Here is an 18,321-nt window from a genome sequence, read left to right as displayed (position 1 = left end):
TGTAGAGGGATTGATGGATTTACCATTACTGAGGGATAGGCAGACAGACAGACAAATATATAAGCGTTCGAACAAACATGCATTTTTCTTTACGGCATCTGAAGGGAGCTTTCTTCGTTACGTGGGCTGCGAGTACCACACCACCCCCATTCCTTTATTCATCCTCACATTCTGCATCCCTCCACCCACCCACCCACCCACATATTTCACTGGTTGTCTGAACTCCTTTTCGAAGAGAAACGACACTTATATCCCATCCCCAAACCTATGTTATTCACCTCGTGCTCGGCTTTGAATCTTTTTTGGGAAATAATTACGGTCCATGGAGGATTTTTTGAGTGGGAATGACTGATTTGTGTAATACTGATAAGTTAGCGGCTAAGGTCGGGGGGGCGGGTGGGGGGGGGGGGGAGGAGGGAGTCACTTTATCGAAGAACGTCTTAAAACTGAAATAAAGTTAAAAAAAATTAACCATAACGAAAAATGTCCGAAATGCCAATGTAGCAGTTCGCACAATACTAACACACACACCCACACCCACCCACCCACCACCACCACCACCACCACCAACACACACACACACACACACACACAAAACAACAACAACAACCAAACTTACGCCAGAAGGGCCTTCACCACCACCACCACCAGCAGAAGCACTAGCCCCCGGCCCGCGCCCCTCCTCCATGGCCCTCTCCCGGTCCCGCTTCTTGACGCCGTTGGAGGTGACGGGCTTGGCCTCCTCCAGCATCATGATCTGACCATCCTGGGCGTCCTCCTTGTGGCGGAAGCAACAGCCCCTGCAGAAGATGGCGCGGATGACGGCCTTGGGCGACCCCAGGATGTTGAGCGGGGGAGGCAGGGTGCTGCCCTCGCCTATGTACTCCATGTACAGGAGGCTTCGCGCGAACTTCCACTCCACGTCCGAGTCTTCCTGTAATGTGCAAAATGACGACGATGATGATGATGATGATAATGATATGCAGGCTTATATAGTGCAGTACCCCCATTGTTATCTTTTTTTTTCCCTCCTTTTCTAACAGATCCAGTCGATATTGCTCCTCCCTTAAGACTACGACTGATACATTCCTCCGTAGTCAAGAGACCAAGAATAATGATAAATGTATAGCACCTATTCTCTAAACAGGGGCTCTTCGCGCTTTACAAAATTACATGAATATATACACACACATGCACGCCCCCCACCCCCTCACTCACACACACACACGTGAAATACACAACGAGAACAACAGATGAATGGCGAAGTGGTGGTGGTGATGTTCTGCATTAGTTTCAAAGAAATGTTGTTGTTTTTTTCAGGGTAGACATGAATGAAGTGAAAAGAGGACTTCCTGATTTGAGCAATGCTCTCTACAAGTTTGACAGCTGAGAGTGTAATTTACAGTCAAACTTTGTTGGACGGTAAGAATAATGAAAGTAGAAACAATTAGGCTTGCACAATCATTAGCGCTCGAAAATAGACAGGCTTACACATGCACGATCGGTGCACAAAACGATAACTTAAAAAAAACACAAACTACGCACATAGTGAACGACAAGGATAAAATACAACGGAATGATATATACCAGAACAAAATCAGATTTGAAACTATCAGTCCTGACGCAAACCATGGGGCACACAGACGAACGAACAGAGGCTCGACAAAGAATCGTATTGTACTGTAATGTCAATACACATAGAAAACCAAAAATCGACTTCGGGTAAAAAAAATAAAATAAAATAAAATGCAGCTATATTGAAATAATAATTATAAAGTGACGTTTGTCAATTACAACATCTCTGTAGTCATGCTGCAGACTGTACATTTTGACAGACGGCTGATAAAGTGCGTCAAAAGAAAAGCGGAAGGAAAGGGTCATAATGTGTATACACTCTCTCTCTCTCTCAATTGCTGAACTTAGCCATTGTTACAGAATGCACAACGAGGCTGACTGATTATGTCTACTTTGCCAGATGGAGAAAGAAAATGAGGTGCACGTTGACCTGTCCTGTCGTGTATGATTTAAGAGTACAGTACATACCATTGAAATATCTTAAGTTCCCAAGTCAGTTTAGACTGTCGTTACTTATGGCATCAGCGCATGAACAAACTATTAGAAACATATCCATTTATCTGTATAAATCGTTTAAGCTCCGATCTGTTCTTATTTCTTAGTGTATCAAGTAACGACTTACATACGGACGATGTGTTTAACTTAACTGAGCGCTATTAACCACGCATGTAAGAGATATTATTCAGCGTATATCATATGTCATTTAGGTGTATAAATGTCAATTGAATACAATGTTTCATGATGTTTATTATGTATTACTTAGGTGAGGGTACATTACTTGAAAGAAAGTATGATATGTTATGTGAACGTATGTCATTTTACAATGCACGATGCGATGTCTATGAAGAATTTGTGACACCCTTTCATAAGGGGCAATGGCCTATAAATGAATAAGCCAGCCATTCATTCTCTCTCTCTCTCTCAGCCAATCCGAAATGTTGCACCTTTTTTATCAAGTTAAAAAAAAAGAAGAAATTATCAAATGAAGCCGTGGACCAGTAATTAATACACCTGACCGGGAAGTGAGTGACCACGATTCGAGTCCTATACTACGGGCGCAATAGCCGAGTGGTTAAAGCGCTGGACTTTCAATGTGTGGGTCCGGGGTTCGAATCTCGGTGACGGCGCCTGATGGGGTGAATTGAAGGGTGGAGATTTTTTCGAAAAATCGAGGTGGTGTGTACATGGACTTGGCGCGCGTAACAGATCCCGCAGCAATAGAAGTGTTTGTCCATGGCAAAATCCTTTTTTTTTATATATATAATTTAATCGTACTTTCTAAAGAAAAAAACACAAGCACGAGCGGAGAGGAAAGTCATAAAAAAATGTTGTTGCTGCTGCTGCACTCTGGCGACGCGTTTTCCCAAGGGAGAGCAACCCTATTTCACGCAGAAATCTGATGACAAAAAAAAAGTGATAGAATACAAAACAAACTACTAATAACTGACAATAATGGTATTTCTCATACCGGCGTAGTACAATACCAATATGGGGGTGAAAAAACAAAACAACAACAACAAAAAAAAAAAAAAACGTTACACAAATTATCAACACGGTGGCACTACAATCATGACTTTTAAAAAAAGCGAGGCAAACGGATTGTGTGAATGACACAAAGCACACGATCACGCGTACACACACACAGGGAGAGAGAGAGAGAGTACAGTCCTTCATAGCTCTTCGTTTTCCACTACTGACAGTCATCCCTCCACCTCTTCTCATGTACCCCACGCCTCATCTCCCATGCACACATATGTTTTTTCTTTCTCTTTCCTCCCCCCCCCCCCCCCCCCGTCTAATATCATTGAATTAAACTAAACTAACCACACACACACACACACACACACCATCCCATGATGAAAAAAAACTGAATCAAAGCGTGTAGCCCTCCTCCCCCTTCCCACAACACACCCCTTACCCCCCCACCCACCCACCCCCACAACACTCCCCCCTGCCCCCCTCTTCCACTCACAGCGATGTTGGTGAAGGAGCGGGTCATCATGGCGATGAGCATGTTGATCAGCACGGTGACCATGACGATGTTGTAGACGCCGTAGATGATGTAGCCCACGTCCTCCGTCAGGTTGTTGTTGTAGCCGCCCAGTCTCACGGCGTCCGGCTCCCCGCGGCCAAACAGCGACCAGAAGACAGTGCGGAAGGTGGCCATCACTCTGCAACGACGACAACGACAACGACATCAACGTCATCACTCTTGATTTAAATTTACATGGATACTTAGGTAAATTATGGAGTGGAGTGATGGCCTAGAGGTAACGCATCCGCCTAGGAAGCGAGAGAATCTGAGCGCGCTGATTCGAATCACGGTTCAGCCGACGATATCCCCCCCCCCTCCGCCAGTGTGGTGGTCGGGACGCTAGCCATTCGGATGAGACGATAAACCGAGGTCCCGTGTGCAGCATGCACTTAGCGCACGTAAAAGAACCCACGGCAACAAAAGGGTTGTTCCTGGCAAAATGCTGTAGAAAAATCCACTGCGAAAGGAAAAACAAATAAAACTGCATGCAAGAAAAAATAACCCCCCCACCCCCACCCCTCCAAGAAAAAAAAGGGTGGCGCTGTAGTGTAGCGACGCGCTCTCCCTAGGGAGAGCAGCCCGAATTTCACACAGAGAAATCTGTTGTGATAAAAAGAAATACAAATATGTTATAGCAATCTGGAACAACGACAACGTCATCACACTTGATTTGATTTGATTTGATATGGATATTTTTATATCATAGCGCATGGCCATGACTCTTCAACGACAATGACGTCATCACACTTGATTTTATTTGACATGGATACTTACATATAGTGCATGGCCATGACTCTGCAACGACGACTACGACGACGTCATCACACTTGATTTGATTTGATTTAATATGGATACTTTAATAGCGCATGGCCATGACTCTGCAACGACAACGACGTCATCACACTTTATTTGATTTGATTTGACATAGATACTTACATATCATAGTGCATGGCCATGACTCTGCAACGACAACGACGTCATCACACTTGATTTGATTTGATTTAATATGGATACTTTAATAGCGCATGGCCTTGAAGCTGCGACGACAACGACGTCATCACACTTAATTTGATTTGACATGGATACTGATATATGGAGTGGAGTGATGGCCTGGAGGTAACGCGTCCGCCTAGGAAGCCAGAGAATCTGAGCGCACTGGTTCGAATCACGGCTCAGTCGCCGATATTTTCTCCCCCTCCACTAGACCTTGAGTGGTGGTCGGGACGCTAGTCATTCGGACGAGACGATATACCGAGGTCCCGTGTGTAGCATGCATTCAGCGCACGTAAAAGAACCCACGGCAACAAAAGGGTTGTTCCTGGCAAAATGCTGTAGAAAAATCCACTGCGTAGGAAAAACAAATAAAACTGCACGCAGGGAAAAAAAACCAAAAATGGGTGGCGCTGTAGTATAGCGACGCGCTCTCCCTGGTGAGAGCAGCCCGAATTTAACACAGAGAAATCTGTTGTGATAAAAAGAAATACAAATGTATTATAGCGCATGGCCATGACTCTGGAACGACGACAACTACGTCTTCACACACTTGATTTGATTTGATATAGATGCTGAAAATAGCTACTGGCCATGACTCTGCAACGACAACTACGTCATCACACTTGATTTGATTTGATATAGATGCTGAAAATAGCTACTGGCCATGACTCTGCAACGACAACTACGTCATCACACTTGATTTGATTTGATATAGATGCTGAAAATAGCTACTGGCCATGACTCTGCAACGACAACTTCGTCATCACACTTGATTTGATTTGATATAGATGCTGAAAATAGCTACTGGCCATGACTCTGGAACGACGACAACTACGTCATCACACATGATTTGATTTGATATGGATACTTACACAGCGCATGGCCATGACTCTGGAACGACGACTACGTCATCACTCTTGATTTGATTTGATATGAATACTTACACAGCGCATGGCCATGACTCTGCAATGACGACAACTACGTTGTCACACTTGATTTGTATTGATATGGATACTTATATAGCGCCTATCATCCTCAGTCGGAGGCCGAGCTCTAAACGTTTTACAAATCGGGGTCACTTGCACAACGGGCTGCCAGCCTACCAAGTTAGAGTCGACTGACGGCTGCCGTTGGGCGCTCATCATTCGTTTCCTGTGTCATTTGGTCAGGAATGAACGCATGTACCACTCGGACATGTAACATTTTACGTGTATGACCGTTTTGTTTATTTACCCCGCCATGTCGGCAGCTATACTCCGATTTCGGGGGTGTGCATGCTGGGTATGTTCTTGTTTCCATAACCCACCGTACGCTGACATAGATTTCAGTATCTTTAACTTGCGTATTTGATCTTCTGCATGCGCACACACACGAAGGGGGTTCAGGCGCTAACAAGTCTGCACATATGTTAACCTAGAAAAATCTCCACCCACCAGGTGCCGTTACCGTTACGATTCGAACTCGGGACCCTTAGAATACAAAACTGAAAGTCCAACGTTTTAACCACTCGGCTATAGCGCCCGTCACGAAATCCTCATCGCTTATGATTTTTTTTAAAACAGGTAATTAGGTATTGTGATGTATATGATGAGCTTTGATTTTGGACATGAATTTATTATGTGTTTGGTCGGACTGACTTCTGTGCAAAAGTTGTCAATGTTATGCTTCGGTTGGTTTGTGTGTGTGTGTGTGTGTGTGTGTGTGCGCGCGCGCGCGCGCGTTCTAAATGCATGTTTTAGACTTTTTTTTCAGAGCAATTGAGTATATTTTACATGAAAATGCGGTATTTAAATCAATGTATTATTGATATAATTAGTAGTAGAAGTGGCGGTGCCAATAAGCGGCGGTGGTGATGGTAATAGTATAAGCAGTAGTGGTGGTGGTTGTGGTTGTAGTTGTAGTGGTGGTAGTAGTAGATAGTAGTACAAGTGGTGGTGGTAGCAGTAGTGGTGGCGGTAGTAGTTGTAGTAGTAGGGTATGGTGACGGAGCTTGTAATGGTCGTCTTTCTCAGACTTCAAGCAAATTCTAGCCCAGCTAGTCGGGACAGCAGTTGCCTCCTCTGCTGTTCCGATGGTCATAGTCGGACACGACTGACTGTCATACAATGATGATCTTCGTCCTACGGATTCCAAGATGACCAGGGCTTCAAGAGTCAAATGGAAGATCGGTGGCTGTGGGGAGATGAGTGGTGAGTGAGGCCAACCAGGGCCCTGAAGGCTCGCCCACATGTGGGACACAAGTGAGGGAGTGGGCGCTGTTGTACATACATGCAATACTTATCATAAACTGCTGTACGGCGAACTCCAACGTGGTAAGCGCTCCCATGGAGGCCAAAAGAAGCGCTTCAAAGACACTCTGAAAGCTTCTCTGAAGGCCTTCAACATCAGCCACGACACGTGGGAGCTGAATGCAATGGACAGACCAAAGTGGCGTTCAGCTGTCCACAAAGGCGCCAAATCCTGTGAGGCCAACAGAATCGCTGCAGCAGAGCAACGCAGACAGGCCAGGAAAAGCAGTGCCAGCAAGTCCCCGACAGCCGCCACCATCCCCTGTCCACACTGCGTCAAAACCTTCCGGGCGCGGATTGGCCTGACCAGTCATCTGCGCACCCACAGAGCCCAACCCACCCACCCCCAGGATGACTAAATGGTCCTCGTCGATCCCGACGGACGAACCACACTTATCATACAACAGATACAACAAACACGACACACCGTCTCCAATTGCTCACCCGCCAAAAGCTTTCTCTGCCTTGACCTCGCCGGCGTCGGGTCTTCCCTCGTACTGGATCTCGATGCTGTTGCGCTCACTGTAGTACCAGAAGAGGTTGTGCAGCCCCACCATGAAGGCCACGATCACCAGAGAGAACAGCGCCAGGAACTTCATGATGTCCTGATGGACGACACAGTGACAACAACACACAGCGTGAGTTTTGTCGTCTTTGTGTTATTGTTGTTATCTTCTTCTGTGTACCTGTTTCTGTGTCTGCAGTTTGCTCTGGGTTAGTGCAGGTAGCACTTTGATTTGTCTCCGCACAACATTGAACACTATATTGAATTTTTTGCTCCAACTGCTACTATTACTACTACTGATTAAAACAAAATGATGAAATATTGTCTACGACTCGACTCGAAACGTCTCCTAATTAGCTTAAGATATCTATGATCTTACACATCTCAGTATACATACATACATACATACATATGTATATATATATATATATATATATATATATATATATATACTTACATCCGCAGGTGTCTAGGGATCAGGGCTGAGTGGCATTAGCGATCCCAGCAGCTTTAAGTACTGAGTTTTTCAAAACGGTCCTGTGGTGTGTGGAGAAAAAAACAAAAACCCACCCAACTCTGCATGTGCTCTAAACACAGCGACGCCGCCGCCCAGGCGAGAGCCTCAGCCGCCTACCTTGAGCATCCTGCCCAGGGATATCTGCAGAGGGCCCAGGTACTCGTTGGCGGGCAGCAGGTAGGAGATGCGGGAAAAGCTGAGGATGTTGGAGATGGCGAACATCCCCTCCGCCATGTTGACAGGGTCTCCCTTCATCCACTTCATCCGGTCTGAAACACGCACGCACGCACGAACACACGCACACACACACAGATACATAAACACACACGCACACACACAGATACGCGCGCACGCACACACACACACATGTGCACGAACACACGCACACAAAGAGTACTGAATCAAAGATACGGTGAAAACGAAGGAACGATACTGCTAAATGAAACCTCAATTGAGCTGTTTAACAGCAATAATTGATAATCAGATCTTTGATTGTGTGTGTTTGTGGAATGTGACATCTCAAAGTATTGTTGAACTGCACTGTGATTATAATCTTTTATGTCATTTTTTTTTCTTTTTGTACGCTAATAGTTGACTTCATCACGTTTTTGCGCCTTATACATATTAATAGTAGTAGTTCTTTTTTTTATGTATTTATCTACTTTTTTTTCTCAAGGCTTGACTACGCGCGTTGGGTTACACTGCTGGTCAGGCATCTGCTTGGCAGATGTGGTGACGCCTCCTTGAGCTACTGAAACTGAAATTGAAATCATATGTCTAGTTTTAGTATGCTACTTCATGCCTATTTTATTCACATCCTTTAATTGATTTTGTGTTGCAAATGTATGGCTGTGATGATGTAATGTATGATTTACTCTGAGTTACCTTTTAAAGGTTTCTGTTGTGTTGTTGTTATCTACTGTGATTATTTATCGCACGCATGGGTTGCCATCTGAACATTTTGTCTTTTATGTATACACGTTGAATGACTGTGATTTCCGTGTATTGTTTATGTGTTTTACACCACAAATGAATTTCTCTTGTTGAGGTAATAACGTATTCTGTAATCTAATCTGTAACTGTATATAACTATAAAACACAAGAACACGGCATTTTTTTTTTACACTTTCGAATTAAATTGCACAACTCTTCTCGTTTCCGCACATTGAATCGCCACCACCCCCCTCTCCTCCTCCATGTGTTATCAATGTAAGTAACTTAAGTCAAAACAACCCAAATCATTTTACTACAGTGAGCGCAACAGCATCGAGATCCAGTACAAGGGAAGACCCGACGCCACGTTTTTCTGCCATCTCACATGCCACTGTTAATGAAGATTCAGTGAACGGTATCGTTTCGAATATCAGTCATCTGTACTTCAATCAACTGAATTTCTGAGAGATTATTTCGTGTTGCACTTTGTATAAAATACCGCTTGACCAACCATCAAACTCGTTCTTACGCTCTTACTAAATGTAGCACACCGTTTCCCTCATATTCACGCTCAGACATGCATCGTGCGCGTGTGTGCGTGCACACATGATAGGACAGAAAAAGTGAGCGAGCCAGACAAAAAAAAACACAAAAAAAACAAAACAAAAAACAAACTATTTCTCGATTATTAATATTTCGAGAAGACGGGCGCAATAGCCGAGTGGTTAAAGCGTTGGACTTTCAATCTTAGGGTCCCTGGCTCGAATCACGGTAATGGCACCTGGTGGGTAAAGGGTGGAGATTTTTCCGATCCCCCAGGTCACTATTTATGTGCAGACCTGTTTGTGCCTGAACCCCCTTCGTGTGTATACGCAGGCAGAAGATCAAATACGCACGTTAAAGTTCCTGTAATCCATGTCAGTTTTCGGTGGGTTAGGAAAACAAGAACATACCCAGCATGCACACCCCCGAAAACGGAGTATGGCTGCCGACATGGCGGGTTAAAAACGGTCATACACGTAAAAGCCCACTCGTGTACATGGGGGTGAATCCGGGGGTTGCAGCCCACGAGCGGAGAAGGAACGAGAACAGAGGAATTCCCGCTGTATCACCTCGCCGGTCTACACCCGCTACAGGCAGTTATGCAAGTGCACACAGGAAGAGGAAAAGAAGAAAAAGGCACAGATCTGACATAAATAATTCCATGAAAGCACACACAAGCAAGCGCGCGCGCACACACACACACACATACACACACACACAGAATGACAGGTTCACACACACACACACAGAATGACAGGTTCACACACACACACACACACACACACACACACAGAATGACAAATTCACACACACACACACACACACACACACAGAATGACAGGTTCACACACACACACACACAGAATGACAGGTTCACACACACACACACACACACACACACACACACACAGAATGACAGGTTCACACACACACACACACAGAATGACAGGTTCACACACACACACACACACACACACACACACAGATAATGACAGGTTAACAAAGAGACACAGAGAAAGAGAGAGACGGAGAACACGCAGGGCTGAAACTAGTGGCCCATAGAAGCAATGACCAGAAGAGACAGACGGACGAAGCACCCAACTGACCAGCGTTGAGCCAGTAGATGGCCTGCTGTATGGAGGACTCGAAGGGATCCAGCTGATCGGTGATGTCCAGGTTCCTCAGTAGACCCATCCCCGAGGAAAACTGCCCCCACACACATACACATGGCGATTGTAAAACGTGTCGCTAACAGATGACGAAAACGATTTTTTTATTTAAATGCAGATAAAGGCCAAAAGCCCCTCACTGAAGGGGGTGTCACATTGAAAGAGAATAAACTGAACATCAAAAACACAACTTAACCACACACACACACACACACACACACACACACACACACGCACACTATTCAATAACATTCATGTGATAATCATTTCGTTATCTCCTCAATTCTTCATGTACACACAAATTAACCAACAAATACATGACACATAATATTCAATAACATTCACGTGGTAACATTTCGTTATCTCTTTAATGCTTCATCTACACACATTTTTTTTTTTTAAACTATAAATACATGACACAAAATATTCAATAATATTCACCTGGTAACATTTCGTTATCTCTTTAATGGTTCATGTGTATTATAAATGTATATACAAACAAGTTATACAGAGTACACTCGTGACATGAGACAGTCCATGGTACCTCAAAGCGGGCTAAATACAGACATTCAAAGAGACAGGGACAGAGTATGGTACCTCAAACAGGGCTAAATACAGACATTCAAAGAAACAGGGAGACAGTCCATGGTACCTCAAGGAGGGCTAAATACAGACATTCAAAGAGACAGTCCATGGTACCTCAAACAGGGCTAAATACAGACAGATAAAGAGACAGTCCATGGTACCTCAAACAGGGCTAAATACAGACGTTCAAAGAGACAGTCCATGGTACCTCAAGGAGGGCTAAATACAGACATTCAAAGAGACAGTCCATGGTACCTCAAGGAGGGCTAAATACAGACGGTCAAAGAGACAGTCCATGGTACCTCAAGGAGGGCTAAATACAGACGTTCAAAGAGACAGTCCATGGTACCTCAAAGAGGGCTAAATACAGACGTTCAAAGAGACAGTCCATGGTACCTCAAAGAGGGCTAAATACAGACAGATAAAGAGACAGTCCATGGTACCTCAAAGAGGGCTAAATACAGACAGATAAAGAGACAGTCCATGGTACCTCAAAGAGGACTAAATACAGACATTCAAAGAGACAGTCCGTGGTACCTCAAAGAGGGCTAAATACAGACATTCATAGACAGTCCGTGGTACCTCAAAGAGGACTAAATACAGACATTCATAGACAGTCCATGGTACCTCAAAGAGGGCTAAATACAGACATTCAAAGAGACAGTCCATGGTACCTCAAAGAGGGCTAAATACAGACATTCAAAGAGACAGTCCATGGTACAGACAGGGCTAAATACAGACATTCAAAGAGACAGTCCATGGTACCTCAAACAGGGCTAAATACAGACGTTCAAAGAGACAGTCCGTGGTACCTCAAAGAGGGCTAAATACAGACATTCAAAGAGACAGTCCATGGTACCTCAAAGAGGGCTAAATACAGACATTCAAAGAGACAGTCCATGGTACCTCAAAGAGGGCTAAATACAGACATTCAAAGAGACAGGGTCCATGGTACATGATTTTGAAAATTTTAAAAAGACCAGTTGGTTTTCGAAGTGGAACTGATGCAGTGTTATATCTATTTCCCAGAAACAACTCCCGGCAAATGCTGATTTACCAGACAAAAACTAAAACCCTTTGGCACCAACATATAATCTGTCACCTCTCGGCCATGGTGAAGATGAAGGACTATAAAAAAAAACAACAACAGGAAGCTGAGATAAGAGATAATTTTTTAAAAAAATGTAAGTAAATAAAAAGAAAGCCGGTCGGAAGGACGACACAGTCCATTTTTCCGACCACACACGCGCTTTCTCTACATCACATTCATTCTCTGTCTGACTGTCTCTCTCTAACACACACACACAACCACACACACAAACACACCACCTCCATCTCCACCACCACCACCACCAGCAACAACAACAACAGAAAAGGTACAACAAATAGTCTCACGACACTGAACACGGACACGAGGAGGAAGAGGAGGAGGAGGAGGAACCCCCCACACCCTCCCCCCACACCCCCGTCCGCCCGCCCCCCCAAGAGGTCAGAAAGCGCACCTTGGACATGGTCCAGAAGCGGATGGTGAAGACCGAGGTGTAGACACTGAGCAAGAGGAAGTCCAGGAGGTTGAACAGGTTGCTCAGGTGGTCCTGCACACCTGCCCGGAAGATCTGATGGCACTCCTGGAATATCATCCCTGAAACACGCCACCCACCACCACCACCACCACCACCCATGGAGTGAACACAGCCAAGACAACAAACAGGTAAACAGATTGACAAAAGAAACAGAATAACAAAAAACAAAGAATACAAGTAATTTGATTAAAATAAGACGGACGCAATAGCCGAGTGGTTAAAGCGCTGGACTTTCAATCTGAGGGTCCCGGATTCGAATCTCGGTTTAGGCGCCTGGTGGTTAAAGGGTGGAGATTTTTCCGATCTCCCAAGTCAACATATGTGCAGACCTGTTTGTGCCTGAACCCCCACTGTGTGTATACGCAGGCAGAAGATTAAATATGCATGTTAAAGATCCTGTAATCCATGTCAGCGTTCGATGGGTTATGGAAACAAGAACATACCCAACATGTACACCCCCGAAAACGGAGTATGGCTGCCTACATGGCGGGGCAAAAACAGTCATACATGTAAAAGCCCACTCGTGTGCATGCGAGTGAACGTGGGAGTTGCAGCCCACGAATGAAGAAGAATAAGATGAAGATGGTCCACACATTCAGCGAACTTGTGAACAGATCATTGAGTAAAATGTCCCACATAAATTCTGATAAGGAAAGAACAAACAAAATACTACCACCCCCACCCCACCCCCCACGTAAAAATGAGTAATGAATCCTCCACCCAGCACCCCACCATTCCACTGATAAATCCCGATCTCCCCCCTGAACACTCCCCCCCTCCCCGCATCGATACCCACGTCTGACCCCTAATCACTTTGTACGCCTATTGTATGAGTGTGAATATATTGAGTAGAAAATAATGAAAAGAAGAAAACACTATCATACCACCACCGCCTCCACCACCCGCAAAAAAGCCAACTCACCAGCGATCCACAAACTCACCATCACTCACCAATGATCCACAAACTCCATGTCACCACTCACCACCACCACACACACCAACGGGCATCCTCCTCCTCCTCCACCACCTCCTCCTCCTTCTTCTCTTCCTCTTCAACTCACCGATGATCCATACGCTCACCACCACTCACCACCAACAGAGATCTTCCTCCATATCACCACTCACCACCAACGGACATCTTCCTCCATACCACCACTCACCACCACTACTCACCACTCACCACCAACGGACGTCCTCCATATCCCCACTCACCACCACCACTCACCACCACCACTCACCACCAACGGACGTCCTCCTCCATATCACCACTCACCACCACCACTCACCACCACCACCAACGGACGTCCTCCTCCATACCACCACTCACCACCACCACTCACCACCAACGGACATCCTCCTCCATACCACCACTCACCACCACCACTCACCACCACCACCAACGGACGTCCTCCTCCATACCACCTCCTCGTCCTTCTCTTCCTCCTTAACTCACCAACGATCCATACGCTCACCACCACTCACCACCAACGGACATCCTCTTCCTCCTCCACTACTTCCTCCTCCACCACCTCCTCCTCCTCCTCCTCAACTCACCGACGATCCACAAGCTCATCATGATCTCCGTGCTGGTGGGCTGGCTGGCCCGGAGCGGGAAGTCGGGGCCGGCCAGCACAGAGACGTTGCCCGTGGTGTTGCGGGCCCGCTCGTACAGCACCTGGTACTTGGCGAACAGGTCCCGGTGCGTGTTGGCCAGGGTCTTGTCGCTGCTGACGCTGGCCGACGACTCCACGGTGAGGAGGACGATGAGCATGAGGAAGGCCATGAAGGAGACCGTGTGGCACAGGAACTTCACCACGGGGAACTTGAGCGTGTTGGTGATCTGGAAGGTTGTGTGTTGAGGGGTCGGGGGGGGGGGGAGAAAGGATGGCCCACGGGGGGGTTGGGAAGGGGGGGGGGTGGAGGGATTACACAGTCAGTGTCATCAAGAATCATTATATCAAGGAGGCCGTCAAAAAAAAAAAAAAAAAGCCGTGCTGATTGATCTAGATTCGCTACACGACATCTTGCTGCTGTATTAACATTTTGATACTGCCGCCTGAGCCTAAAATCAAAGCTATTTAATCAAAAGAAAGGGAAAAGAAGGAAAGCAGACGCCTGGCATAATATTATAATATTATAACAACAAGAAAAGACGGAAGCATCACTCAGACATACACAGACAGAGGGGGAGGGCATCAAAATGTACGAAGACTGAAGTGATACATACATACATACATACATACAGTGATAACAGAGAACATTCCAAGATCGCATGCCGCAAGACACACAAGGGTATAATTGTTGCGCCAGATAATAGGTAAAAAAAAAAATGAATGAAAACTGTCAGTTGCGGTGCATGTGAGTGAAGACAAGACTATGTTAAATAGTTTATTGAGAAAAATGAAATAAAATTCAGAAGAAAAAGTGGGGAAAATGAGGAGGATGGAGGCCCCACAAAAAACAAAAAAAGGGGGAAAAGAGGAGAATGGAGGCCCCACATAAAAATAAGCAAAACACACACACACACACACACACACACACACTCACACAAACAGAAGAAAAAAAACAGAAAAAAAGGGAAAAAGAGGACAGAGACCTCATCAAACGAAAAAAAAAAATAATGACAACAGAGTACATACAGGATGTGTGTCACAGCACCTGGCTAGATGATACAATATACAGCTGCGTCAGCTTGAAAGTCTGGCCTCAAAACCCACCTCTTCCCAAAATAGCCTCCCTTCCCTGCCTCTTCCTTGTCTTCAGTTTCTCTAGTTTTAGAGTTATGCATGTGTGTGAATGACTGGTGCGAAAGCGCTTTGATTTGTTTCTGCACAAGATTCAGCGCTATATAAATACCATTATTATTATTATTATTATTAAAGTAAAGAAACCACTCTGTGAGCGACAACACCATCTCGACTGATGATGGGAGTAGTGATAAGGTTGCTGCAACTGGGGTCCGTTTAGGTTTAGGACTCTTTGACAAGGCTGCACTCTCAGGATTATCATGTCCCGGCGTAATGATAGAGTGGTTAAAGCGTTGGACTTCCAATCTGAGGGTCTCGAGTTCGAATCTCGTTAACGGCGCCTGGTGGGTGAAGGGTGGGAAATTTTCCCGATCTCCTAGATCAACACATGTGCAGACCTGCTTGTGGCTGAACCCCTCCTCCCCCCCACCATCCCCCCTTCGTGTGGATACGCAAGCAGAAGATCAAAGACGCACGTTAAAGATCCTGTAATCCATTTCAGCGTTCGTAGGGTTATGGAAACAAGAACATACCAAGCCATGCACACACCCGAAAAACGGAGTATGGCTGCCCACATGGCGGGGTAAAAAACGGTCATACACATAAAAGCCTACTCCTGTGCATACGAGTGAACGTGGGAGTTGCAGCCCACGAAGAAGGAGGCGTAGATTCCGGCGACACCCACTGGCCGGCTTTGATGAACAGACACCTGCAGTACTGGTCAGGAGAAATTGAGCAAACACCACCTCCCCCCCCCCACCCCCCCCTTACTCCCCCAAGACACATCCATGAAGGGGGTGATGACTCTCGACTGTATGGCCCCATTAGGGCCCACAGGTTAGGAGTTGGGCACGGGCCAGAAAAAAAAAAAAGAAGTCTGATGTGGCTGGAACCTGTGTCCTCCAAGCCATCATGACCAACGGAGGGGAGGGGGGGGGGGCACTGACTCACTCACTCACCTTTGTGCCGGGCGCTATGAGGTGCATGAAGACGAGGAAGGGGTAGCCCACCACGAAACAGACGGTCATGAAGAGACGCCACGCCCACCCCGCCCTCTGCCACTTGCCTAACCCGTTGTACCACGTGCGTACCACGCGCTGCTGGCAGCTGGCGTGCGCCACAAACTGGAAATAACCAAAACGTGATGACTCGCCCTGAACTGACGATTGGCGTTGTAACTTGCTCTTGACACAGAATGTGAGAATGATTCAGTTTCAGTTTCAGTAGCTCAAGGAGGCGTCACTGCGTTCGGACAAATCCATATACGCTACACTACATCTGCCAAGCAGATGCCTGACCAGCAGCTTAACCCAACGCGCTTAGTCAGGCCTTGAGAAAAAAAAGAAAAGTAAAAAAAAGGTGAATAAATAATAGATAAGCTTAGATAGATAAATAAATAATTATAATATAAAAAGGTAGTAGTAATAATAATAATAATAAAATAATAATAATAATAATAATAATAATAATAAATAAATAAATAAATAAGACAACAATGATGATAAATGTGAGAATGAATGGATGTTTAATGCACTTCGGCCACTGGCACATAATACATTGGGAGTTTGGAGGAGGGTTAACGAGCAAATTTGCGAAAGATATTCTGCAAATAGACAGTAAACAGAACTCACCAAATGATACCAGTTTCACTTACACAACGTGAAGCAATTCTTATTTAACGTAAGCACGAGGAAAACTGAAGTTCTCCATCAGCCAGCCCCAGGGAAACCCTACGTTGAGCCCAACATCACAGTCAACGGTCAGAGACTCAGTGCGGTGGAGCGGTTCACATACCTTGGCAGCACACTGTCACGAAATGCGACCATCGACGATGAAGTGAACGTCAGGATTGCAAGAGCAAGTGCAACTTTTGGTAGACTTAGTGCAAATGTCTGGAACAGAAGAGGCATTAGTCTTGAGACCAAGCTAAAGGTCTACAGAGCAGTAGTTCTCCCCACACTACTGTACGCCTGCGAAACTTGGACAGTGTACCAACGACATGCCAAGAAGCTGAACCACTTCCACACAACATGCCTCAGGAAGCTACTGAACATCAAGTGGCAAGACAAGACCCCAGACACAGAGGTGCTCGCAAAAGCCACCCTTCCCAGCATCTTCACCATCCTGATGCAGTCCCAGCTTCGCTGGGCTGGACACGTGGCGGGCATGCCAGACCATCGGCTGCCCCAAAGGCTCTTCTATGGCGAGCTGCAACAAGGGAAGAGATCACACGGAGGTCAGAAGAAGCGCTTCAGAGATACTCTGAAAGTCTCTCTGAAAGCGTTTGATATCAACCCTGACTCCTGGGAGGAATCTGCAGTGGACCGTGACAAATGGCGTGCTGCTGTGCACAAAGGCGCCAAGTTATGCGAGGCCAACAGGACTGCTGCAGCTGTTCAGAAGAGGCAGGCCAGAAAGTCACGGGCAAACAAGCTCCCTGACAATGGTATGCCTGTCTTTGTCTGCCCCAACTGTCAGCGAACATTTCGTGCGCAGATTGGACTATTCAGCCATCTGCGCATTCACAGATAGATTCATGAGCATCCTCCCCCCCACCCCACCACCACCCTCCCCCCATCCCCCAGCTGGATGACAACGATGGTCATCATCGATCTCGATGGACACACACCACCAAGCATGAGCAGATAACTAGCAGACAGAATCACTCAAATCTGGTGTCAGGGTTGAGTCCCTTACACTCTGATCATTTTCATGTTACCTCAGAAATAACGTTATTATTAAACCTTCGTCACACATACAGAGAGACAGAGAGAGAACACAGACAGACAGACTGAATGAGACACGGATAGAGAGAGAGGGAGACAGAATGACCGCGCTAATGTGAATG

At 45.8% G+C, this 18,321-nt stretch overlaps 1 protein-coding gene across 1 annotated transcript in view; it reads right to left on the bottom strand.

Moving 5' to 3' along the window:
* The window catches only part of LOC143300423 (short transient receptor potential channel 7-like), a 93,756-nt gene that overhangs the window by 4,541 nt on the left and 70,894 nt on the right, over positions 1 to 18,321 (bottom strand). Inside the window, exons 6-13 of the mRNA XM_076614069.1 lie at positions 16,433 to 16,597; positions 14,281 to 14,566; positions 12,646 to 12,785; positions 10,496 to 10,595; positions 8,031 to 8,182; positions 7,336 to 7,496; positions 3,548 to 3,746; positions 620 to 934 (exon numbers count right to left, since the gene is read on the bottom strand). Of these exons, the coding sequence (XP_076470184.1) occupies positions 620 to 934; positions 3,548 to 3,746; positions 7,336 to 7,496; positions 8,031 to 8,182; positions 10,496 to 10,595; positions 12,646 to 12,785; positions 14,281 to 14,566; positions 16,433 to 16,597 (1,518 nt within the window). The remainder of the gene's footprint in view (positions 1 to 619; positions 935 to 3,547; positions 3,747 to 7,335; positions 7,497 to 8,030; positions 8,183 to 10,495; positions 10,596 to 12,645; positions 12,786 to 14,280; positions 14,567 to 16,432; positions 16,598 to 18,321) is intronic.

The sequence above is a fragment of the Babylonia areolata genome, chromosome 26 (genome assembly GCF_041734735.1).
Source record: "Babylonia areolata isolate BAREFJ2019XMU chromosome 26, ASM4173473v1, whole genome shotgun sequence".
In the NCBI taxonomy this organism is placed as follows: domain Eukaryota; kingdom Metazoa; phylum Mollusca; class Gastropoda; order Neogastropoda; family Buccinidae; genus Babylonia; species Babylonia areolata.
This window is presented reverse-complemented; position numbering and strand designations above follow the sequence as displayed.